The following is an 11,195-nucleotide window of genomic DNA, read 5'->3' as shown; positions in this document are numbered from 1 at the left end:
CTTGGCGACTATAAAACCTAGGGACACCAAATTTAAGTCCAAGATGCCTTATGTGAATACGCAGAAAATGTGTATTTTGGAATTTCCCTCCCTCCTCCCTCTCCCATGCAAATTGCGATTTTTTCTAACTCCCGTAAATCTTGGAATTTCGAACTAAAATTTTGCAAATAGTTATTATGCAGTTAGTTATTATGTGTCCGTATGCCAAGTTTCATTATGATAGACCGATTTAACAAGAAGTTATAGCCATAAATATATTTGCTGCTGCAGCGCTGTTCAAGCGCTGCCCGCGACTGTTGTTGATGCTGGTGCTTTGGTTGACTGCACACATGTTTACACAGAAACGAATAGATGCGCATAAGCATACATACACTCACACAGACGCAATTGCTATGTAAATGAGCAATTATACACCCTTTACGTGAGTTCGAATACCGAGAAAGGTAAAATCGATCAAAATTTTTTTTTTAATTTTCTTAATTTTTTTATTTTTTATAATTGTTGTAAACATATGTACAGAGTATTTCAAAGTCGGGACACCCGACTTTAGCTTTTTTACTTGTTTAATTTCTATAATTATTCTAAATATATGTACAATGTATTTCAAAGTCAGGACACCCGAAATTAGCTTCCCTACTTGTTTTATATAAATGACTAGCAGGTATTGCCCGTCTTAACCCGGCTCAATATAATGTTTCCAATTGTATTTATTTTGTGTGTGCATAACCTTCCCATATGCTTTCACCCTTTAAGTTACCAGTAGGAAGGCATTTAAGGTATTTAAATGAACATTTTCTGTTCTTGACAAAAAATTGTTCAGTAGTCCGTTACATTTTTGTTCTTGCCAAACTATTTCGTTAAACGAACATGACCACTATAACTAATATTTTTTAAAGCTCGTTTTCCTCCCTTTGGAGCTAGAATTTTCCAAAAGCTTTTCTTAGTGTGCTCCTACACTATGATGGATACTATGAAAGGATACTTGAGTCCAAATTTCATCTTTTACCGTTTGGGCTGTGCGTTGATCACCAATTAGTCAGGACAAACTGTTTTATATATAGAGAAACCGCAACGTTTTACGATAGACTATGTGCAAAAAAAGGGGAATAATTATAAGGGTATATCCTAATTTTAAATTCACATTTGAGTCTTTTCGTGCCATATTGAGTCAATACGGTCACGCACAAACTCGGAATATGAAACACGGCACACGTGTCAATGCCGTGCAGCGATGAGCCACGATCAAAAAGCACTGACAATTCTCATCTCAATTTGCTAGAGTAAGACTTTCGATAGTTGAAGCCACCGATACCATCAAAATATCGAAGTTTGAATGGAATAAGCAAAATATTTAAATAATAAAATCTAATTATTTATTGAGATCAATAAGAACAAATCATATACATACATACATCTGCCCGCAATACGAAGCAGAATATGCGTAGCTCCGTTATTCGGTTTCTGCTTTACTATCGCTTACGCAGTCGTTGTCTAGCGACGGTAACTGTAAACTTTTGGCGTTTTGCCTTTGCAATTAACATTAAATGGTCAAAACGAAAGAAGAAGAGCGAGCCAATGACTTGCAGTTGTTGTTGTTTTTAGAGCATTATTTTTTTTACAATCAAACAACTGTGTTCGTTTGCACGCAACTACACGAATAGCTGTTTGCATGTGCGTGTGTGTGTATGTATACTTAGTTGTCCCCAACTGTTTGATATTTTGTATTGTTTGTTCTGCCTGCTTTTGTAAAATGCATATTTTGAAAATCCTTGAATGCAAAGTTGTAGATTTAGTTACGTAGATTACATTATCCAAATTTTAAATCGATCGGACTAAATTTATAACAAAAACTTTTCATTTGAAATAGTGAATAAATATTAAAACCCCAATAATTCAAGCTCCAACACAAATTTCGAAAATCTAAGTATGCAGTTTTGTTTGTATTCTTTAATTGATTTCAGAAACCAAATTTTATGTCGATCGGCTAAAAAATGCGGATTTTTCAAACAAACTTTGGATCTCGTTTTCCCCCCTTTGGAGCTCGAATTTTCCAAAATCCCTTCTTAGTGCGCATCTACACCATACTTGAGCCCAAATTTCAGCATCCTAGCTTTTACCCTTTGGGCTGTGGGCTGTTGACGCGGTTTCCTTTTGTGCCCCAAGAAAACCCCAATAAATCAAGCTCCAACAAAAAATTTTAAAAACCGAGTATGCAGTTTTCTTTGTTTTTTTTAATTGATTTTAGAAACTAAGTTTTAAGTCGATCGGTTGAAAAATGCGGATTTTTCAAACAAACTTTGGAGCTCGTTTTCCCCCCTTTGGAGCTCGAATTTTCCAAAATCCCTTCTTAGTGCTCATCTACACCATGATAGGATACTTGAGCCCAAATTTCAGCATCCTAGCTTTTACCGTGTAGGCTGTGGGCTGTTGACGCGGTTTCCTTTTGTGCCCCAAGAAAACCCCAATAATTCAAGCTCCAACAAAAAATTTAAGAACCGAGTATGCAGTTTTCTTTGTATTCTTTAATTGATTTTAGAAACTAAGTTTTAAGTCGATCGGTTGAAAAATGCGGATTTTTCAAACAAACTTTGGAGCTCGTTTTCCCCCCTTTGGAGCTCGAATTTTCCAAAATCCCTTCTTAGTGCTCATCTACACCATGATAGGATACTTGAGTCCAAATTTCAGCATCCTAGCTTTTACCGTGTAGGCTGTGGGCTGTTGACGCGGTTTGCTTTTGTGCCCCAACATTTTTTTTACAGGAAAACTCCCATATTTTAGGCCCCAAAAAAAATATCAAAAAACCAAGTATACAGTTTTTCTTGGAATTGTTCTGAGAGTATACAAACTAAGTTTAAAGTTAATCAGATGAAAACTGTAGATTTTTCATACAAACGTTGGAGCCTGTTTTCCCCCCTTTGGAGCTCGAGTTTTCCAAAATCCCTTCTTAGTGGGGACCTAGACTATGACATGATACTTGAGTCCAAATTTCAGCTTCCTAGCCTTTACCGTTTGGGCTGTGCGTTGATCACCAATCAGTCAGTCAGTCAGTCAGGACAAACTGTTTTATATATATAGATGTGTGGAAAGTTTGGTTTATGTACGGACATGTTTTAATTGATTTCTATCGACATGCTAATTAGGAATATATTTTATATTTTACTAGCAGGTCTTGCCCTTCTTTGCTGGGCTAAGTAAAAGGTGCTTAAAATTATAAGTTTAATTACCATATGATATTCTTCTTTCGACGCTCTCTAAAGTTTCTTAAAGAGTTCATTTTCCAAATAGCAAATATAGTACAATAAGTAATATGTATGGTTATATGTACATATCTTCGTTACGCACCGGGCGGACTGCCAGTCCTGACTTAACTGTGTGCTTTCTCAGCATGTTGTACGCACGGTCGAGTAATCCCCAAAAAGTCCGACGCTGGACATTTAATTTTGATTTATAAATCGGAACGCCAAAATTGGAGCGTTCGGCAACGCTGATATGTACATACATTTAAATTTTTCATGCAGGTGTTATCCGCCTATATACATACATACATATATACGTATTATTAAATTTTTTAATTCAACATATGTATACATACTACATACATACGAATGTACATACATGCTGTATATGAACGTACACAGGCATACATATATAAAAATGTATGTACATATGCATGCATGTTTCTCTTTACTTTTTCATACATAGACACGAACTGTTGCTTGTTGTGTGTGTGAGGGTGTGTATATGATGTCCCCAACTATTTGATATTTGCGTTCTTTGTAATTTGTTGTTGCTGCATAAAGTTACTAATGAAAACCCTAATGCCAAATGCACTAAGAGAAGAAAAAATTACTTGCAAAAATGTTAAATAATTTTTAATTAATTAACATTTCTTGCTCTGTCAGTGTAAGACGAATAAACATACATATGTACTTACTTACATAGATGTGTACATATGTATGTGTGTACATTCACACATTAGTGTCTCACATTTTGCTTTGGCTATTTCAATCGTTTGCACGCAACTACACGGACAGCTGCTTGTTTGTGTGTGTGTGTGTATGTATACTTAGTTGTCCCCAACTGTTTGATATTTTGTATTGTTTGTTCTGCCTGCATTTGTAGAATGCATATTTTGAAAATCCTTGAACGCAAAGTTATAGATTTAGTTACGTAGATTACAGTCCCCAAATTTGAAATCGATCGGAAAAAATTTATAACACAAACTTATCATTTGAAATAGTGAATAAATATTAAAACACAAATATTTCAAGCTCCACCACAAATTTCGAAAATCCGAGTATGCAGTTTTGTTTGTATTCTTTTATAGATTATAAAAATCAAATTTAAAGTTGATCGGTGCAGAAATGCAGAATTTTCAAACAAACTTTAGAGCTCGTTTTCCCCCCTTTGGAGCTCGAATTTTCCAAAATCCTTTCTTAGTGGGCACCATCACTATTATAGGATCCTTGAGCACAAATTTCAGCTTCATAGCTCTTGCCTTTTGGGCTGTGGGCTGTTGACGCGGTTTCCTCTTGTACCCCATTTTTTTTTTACAGGAAAACTCCCGTATTTCAGTCCCCAAACAAAATTTCAACCAAGTATACAGTTTTTCTTTTAATTTTTCTGAGAGTATACAAACTAAGTTTAAAGTTAAACAGATGAAAACTGTAGATTTTTCATACAAATTTGGAGCTCGATTTCCCCCACTTTGGAGCTCGAATTTTGCAAAATCCCTTCTTAGTGGGCACCTACACTAGGAAAGGATACTTAAGTCCAAATTTCAGCTTCCTAGCTTTTACCGTTTGGGCTGTACGTTGATCACCAATCAGTCAGTCCGGACAAACTGTTTTATATATATAGAGATTGGACACTTTTACATAATCATAGAGTGGCGGACGGTCGGCTATATTGATTCGTCTCGTCATGCTAAATATGTATTTACGTATACCTACACGTAGATAACGGGATATGTGAAGTTTTCTTCTCGGGCTGTATCGTTGAGTGTATATTTATTATATCCCTTAAGCGCCCACAATGGTTTAAAAAACTGACCTTTTTTATAAAGTATTTCATAGTTACAGTAAGTATATTCGATTCAATTTAAATTGTTTATTTTTAATTACAATAAAGACATATGTTCCTGTTCTAATAAAAAATATTTTATGCTTATCGATTTATACCATAAGGTAAATAATATACTCAACGTCGAAACATACTATACAAATTTTAAAATTTATTTTACTTGAATATTGACAAATTATTAAACTCTGCATATTTTCTTTACAAAATTAAGAGAACATTTTGTTTCTATAATTATATTGTAGGACACAAACATGGAATTATAATCAGTTTTACAATTAACGTGCACACACAGGAAATGTTATTACATTTAAGCACCGAAAGTTAATACATATAGTACTTGAGTTGTGGCTTATTTAAAATGTAGCGGCTCAAATGAAAAGAATTATTTATTTTTTAAGTAGTAGCAAATATTTGAACATTTGCAAGCTCGTAAACAGCTCCAATAGTTAGGCGTTTTATTTATGCTACTGGAAAAAACATGTACCAAATTTACCCGCGTGTATATATCAATAATACCTCATTTAATTTATTTAAAGTATAAATTTATCTTATGTATTTCTTAAAATAATTAGAAAAGATCGAATGTATTTACAAATATATTTTTATAGATTCTAAGAGTGTTATTTGGCCTATAATAACAAAGTTTAAATGGGTGGAAGGAAACATTTCTATAATATTTGGCTGTATAAGAGTATGTTTAGTCAACTACAACTAAAATCTACCCGAAGAGATAACTTTGATTTTTAATTGCCCATCACTGCTTGACGGGTGTTTGTTATAATTCTGGCTATCGCCAGTAATTGTGCAATCTTCAGAATTATCTTTTTGGTCGCGGTGTACGAATCCGTATTGCGAAAATGACAGCAAGTGGAGCAAAGTCAACAATAATGGTATTCAGTAGAGTTCTTCTGTGTGTCGAAAAGTCTAGATTGTTACCCGTTCCATTTCTTTCCCAGTTAACTTAAGGGCATGGAGAGTTGAGTTTTGGCTTTTTTGTTGGCTTTTATATGCAGTATCCGCAACTGGCTCCGTAGATACCAATTTAGGTTGTTCCTATTTACGACGACGTGTTTTATTTCTAATAGTCTCCTCCTGAGAATTATGGCTTTCTGAATGGCACAATCCCATCATTTTCGAGGCGATGAAAGTGTTTTTATCCAGGCTTTGTTCGGAATTTGTTTTTATAGCAGCAATAAGAAACCTTAACTGCATTAACTGAACTGCAGTCACACGTGGATTGCTGCAATTTTCTAGCCACCGAAGGAACTTTTCACCATGTCTTATAGCCGCCGCGTCCTCACTATTGATATCAGAGTGACTATAACAATTGTTTGACCGTTCCTCTTCATCAGTTTTATTTGAATTGTTGTTGTTGCTGTTACTAGTGCTGATGTTATTATTGTTGTGATGATAGTTATCGTTAGCGAAGCTTACATCTGATTCACAAACCCTATCAACACATAAAGGTGTTACAGCATTTCGTATTGACGCATTTGCAATAATTCTATTTCTTTTATAAAATATATCACCTAGCAAGTCTTTGCAATCTTCGCCGTCGCTATCAGGAGTACTGTTGAGATCTGAGGTGGCAGCATCGGTTTCAGAATGCAATCCTATATTTGGCTCGGGGCTTGCAGCAGGACTATCCACAACTGGACCTTGTTCTGATACCGAAATAGGACTAGTATTGAGACTTAACGATTTCATAGATTTGGCTGACAGATCTTCGGGCTTGCTAGGGGCTTCGTTGGTATCCGCATTACTTTGGTCAATTTGCCCATTAAGAGGTGAGCTGTGCGCTGAAGAAGTTCCTGATTCCTTTGTTAGGTGTGAATAAAGAATGTTTTCGAATGGAAGTTTAGATTCGTTGACAGCCATTTGAACATCCATCGAAAATGAGGATGCTTGTTGCTGGTGTGAATTCGCCTGCAATACAGCAAGACTCGCTGCATTTGGATTAAGAGTATGCAGGCTAGCCCCAAACGCCTTACACCAATTATACCATGCAGTATTTTTATCATCGAGGCTGCCAGAAGGCGTAGATGATGGAGTTAGTGGAGCTGAAGGTAAGGGTGATGTGTTGGTTTGATGACTATGATGCTGCGGTGTGGATGAGCGAATTGGAGGGCTGTTAATTGCCACTACAACTGGTGGTGGGTAGAGATTGCTGAGTTCTAATATTGTCTGTTGTGATTTAAGCCAGTAAAGAAGGGGTTCTTCCGGCAGACCTGATAACGGTGGTCCACCGCTCATAATCGATGATCCCAGGGATGGGCTAGGTGTTTTAATATTTCCACATTTGGCATCACTCTGTTCAATTATGCTAAGACTTGAGCTGCCATCTCCAGGTGTTGTTGGTAAGTCTTTTTGCTTGGCCCAATTCTTAACAGATAGTAATGGTCCAGATTGTTCTCCGCTCTCACTACGTGGACTTTGCCCTTGCGATTGTGTTTTTGTCTTTGCGGAACGCGTTGTATTAGTCGTCGTTCCAAAAGTGTTGATCCCAGACATTGTTAAGTTGGGATTTATTTGGGCTAGAAAATTGAGATTCGAGGTCAACTCATTGAAACTAATGGCTAGTGGAGACTGTGATATGCCACTAAGACCTGAAAGGTGTGTAAGGCTCGAAAGGGGGCTAATGGCGGCGAGAGATGGGTCGGAGGATCTAGCTATGTCCGCGCCGAAGACTTTATTTTTTATTGATCTGGTTCCGCTGAAAGCTACAAAATCAGAGTTATAGCTCAAGTCACTTAAGCCTTTGTTTGTATTGAAGTCAAAACTATTGATGGGAGATCGCTTGAATGCAACGTCGTCAAACTTTATTTTGTTGGAAAAGTTAAGTGGCAGGGATGTGTCCAATCGTTGACGTTTCTCTGGAGGAGCAAGGAGCATTCCTGTGCCATCAAGCTTATCTGACAAAGCATCAGCGCAGAGTTTGTCTGCCATAGACTGCCTTGACATAAACCGAAGCTTGTCCTCGTTTTTACACCATCCGCGCAATGTTGATTCGGGTACACCAATATCTCTCGCAACAGATGCCTTTGATTCCCCATCGTGGATTCGTTGTATTGCTTGGATTTTATCAATGGGCGTAAGGTTACGCAGAGGCCGTTTACCCTTCGTGGCCATACGAATATTTATATGAGGATAGCTGGAAATATCCAACTTTAAGCCGTTGTCGAACAGCTTGGCGCCTGAAAAGAGCAAGAAAGATGTTCAATTAATTAAAGTCGAAAATACCTAGCATCCCTTTGAATAATAAAAAAATTGTGTTCATATATAAATTGAAGGCTGAACTGACGCGTTTTCATTCGCTAAGAAGGAGCACATAAAAAGTACATAGAATTGATGATGTTGTTGATATATGTGCGTCATACTTTGGGGTTGTTGGAACATTGCGCTTATTTGTCAGCATGTCGCACGTTTTCACGATGGCCCAATAAAATCGCGTCGAGTTTTAAACTTTTACAGAATGCTCGCGCGATGTAAATAGACCCCACACAAACACATGCAACTTTAAAGTACGTGTGCGCACACGCACATCCAAAACACGCAAATATACGCAAAATACCTACAGCAAAGAGTCTCACGCAAAGCGCCAACTAGAGCTCAATCGGTAGCTCCCGCTCTTGTGCTGCACTGTCAAATGAGCAGCGTCACGCCCCCTGCCACTCGTTGCTTGCATGAAACGACGACGAAGGAATACCAAAAATAAACAGGCCTTAACTTACGCACACACACATAGAGACAATGGAATATGCTAATTGGCGCGTTGCCGCCACGCCACGGAGCGCCTGCTCCAAATTGAGGCGCGTATCGCAGCGCGAATCTACGAATGAGCAACAAGCACATCATCGGTTGTACCACGTGCTATGCACGAAGCTAAACGATTCAAGACCGAGCACACAAAGCAGCGATTTACAACTTGTTTACCTGTCTTCGGGTTAGTGCGAGTGCGGTTGACACGATGGAGGAATTCTCCCCGACAGAAAATTCGCTCATAAGAAACACCCCCAAACGTCACCTCTGCTGTTTTTCGCTGTTACAGTTTGTGAGTGGCAAGTTGCCTTGATATTCCCAATTTTATTAGCCTGTTGCGCTGTTAAGATAAACAGCAGCTTCAATAAGCTAGTCGAGGCATACTTGATGCCTGATCAAGTGAGGTACAGTAGTTTTAAAGCCTCACACGCACATTTTTTTGGAATGAATGTGTAGTAGTCAAAAATATTACCGGGTACACATCCTTTACCTTAACCTGTCACCGGCTACCAGCAATAGGAGCGAATAACAATATGCTCCGCCTCTGCCAACAAGTGCGAGACGTGCAAATAAACTTATTAACTAGCAGTTGTATTTGAAGGAGCAGGACACGCGATTTTAAAATGAAAAACAAGTTTTGCGCATGACTGACACATGATTTCTTTCTTTCAATGTACAAGTCACACACACTTGCATACATACAAATAAAACTGCAGAGACCGTATTTAACGTGTGATGAGAGCGAAAGCAAGCAACAAAAGAGAGCATTTAAGAGAATGCCGAAATTGTGTAAGAGTGTACTTGTACTTGTTTGCAAATCACATCAGATTGATGTTTTTAATTGTAGAAATACATCATAGATTAATTCACGTAAATAAAAACTGAAATGGGTATTTTATAATAATACATTTATAAAGCATACTATTTGCCTAGATGCTAGATTCCAACAATAATTAATTAATTAATTAATAATAATATGCTTTTGTATAATTAAAGTACAACCATTACTTTAAATAGTGCACGAATTCTTCGATTTGGCTGATTTTTTTGCTAATAACAGAGTAAATAACTGAGTTTCCAACCAAACTAACATAAATAGAATACCACTTTTACAACCGTATAAAAAGCACAAGGTCTTTTACCCTTCACTTCATTCCCCATTTTCCAACCGCTGCGAAAGCTTAAGCTGAAGCAGATGAATTTTTACTTTCCCTCTCGTACGGTATCTGTCCTTGTCCTAGCCGGCGCGCCATTAAACTTTTCATGAACCAAAGTAGGACATAGTATAGTAGTGAATGAAAAAATCTAGTAACAACAGAAAAAGATGAAAGAAATAAATATAAAAGAATTACACCAAGTTTGTCTGGGTGGGTTTGTGTGTTGATTTGGTTTGTGTCTGGCACACACAAACAAACTATCGTACATTCGTACAACATGCACACATCTGTATATAGTACATGTATGTTTGCACATACATACATTTGTATACTTATAAAGTTCATTGTAACGAAAGTCTGCTGCATGCGATATTCCTACGTATATATGTCTGTATGTACATACATAGGTATATACAATTATAATGGTATTGTGCTTGCTATTTATTATCTGGAATAAAACTCGATCAGACTTTACCGTAAATCTGGACTCTCATAGTAAACTAAAAATAGAGGTCAACGAAAGCAAACAATCTTTCAGCATCAAAGCGTAAAGATGCACACATACTATTTCATTAAAGGGTTAATGTAATAATAAAATAACTAACAGATTGTTGGCTAAATTGTTCACCTTTGAGGTGTATATGATTATGCAAATGCTCTACAGGAAGAAATTGTATAACCACATTCATATGACAACTTATATTACAAGTAGTTTAAATATGCATAATAAAATAGCTATAGCTTTTTCTGCATGAATGAAGTTAAAAAAAACTACTAAATACGCATCAGTTTTTAAGAAAGAAGACATCCGATAACTATAGTATATACCTACACATACCTTAATTTTTAATAAAAATTCAGCTTAGAGCCCGGAAAAAATACAGCTAAAAGTAAATATTAATTTCTTAGCCTGAATCAATTATTTATATTTAGTAAAAACAAGTAAAGAAGCTAAAGTCGTTGTCCCGACTTTAAAATACTCTGTACATACTTGTACATGTAGAATAATTGTGCGTGATTGTGTGTGACTGTGCTATGCCTCGTATGCCTGTGCAAAGCAGTAACAACAACAACAGCTGCGGGCGCTGATACATATATGGATATAACTTCCTGTTAAATCGGCTTATCATTATGTCTTATATTATAACTTAGCGCGCAGACTCATAATTAATAACTGGAGGTATTTTCCGAATTTCA

At 36.8% G+C, this 11,195-nt stretch overlaps 1 protein-coding gene across 1 annotated transcript; it reads right to left on the bottom strand.

Moving 5' to 3' along the window:
* Window positions 1-5,897: 5,897 nt before the first annotated feature.
* LOC115628779 (protein distal antenna) lies at window positions 5,898-8,253 on the bottom strand (the record flags this gene model as incomplete). The annotated part of the gene is made up of 1 exon (XM_030524990.1): window positions 5,898-8,253. A coding segment is annotated over one exon (2,118 nt), but the record flags the coding sequence as incomplete, so codon positions are not given.
* Window positions 8,254-11,195: the final 2,942 nt, after the last annotated feature.

This window comes from Scaptodrosophila lebanonensis, unplaced genomic scaffold (genome assembly GCF_003285725.1).
Source record: "Scaptodrosophila lebanonensis strain 11010-0011.00,11010-0021.00 unplaced genomic scaffold, SlebRS2 tig00000126-arrow-arrow-pilon, whole genome shotgun sequence".
NCBI lineage: Eukaryota > Metazoa > Arthropoda > Insecta > Diptera > Drosophilidae > Scaptodrosophila > Scaptodrosophila lebanonensis.
The sequence above is the reverse complement of the archived record's forward strand: the minus strand, read 5'-3'. Positions and strand labels throughout refer to the sequence as shown.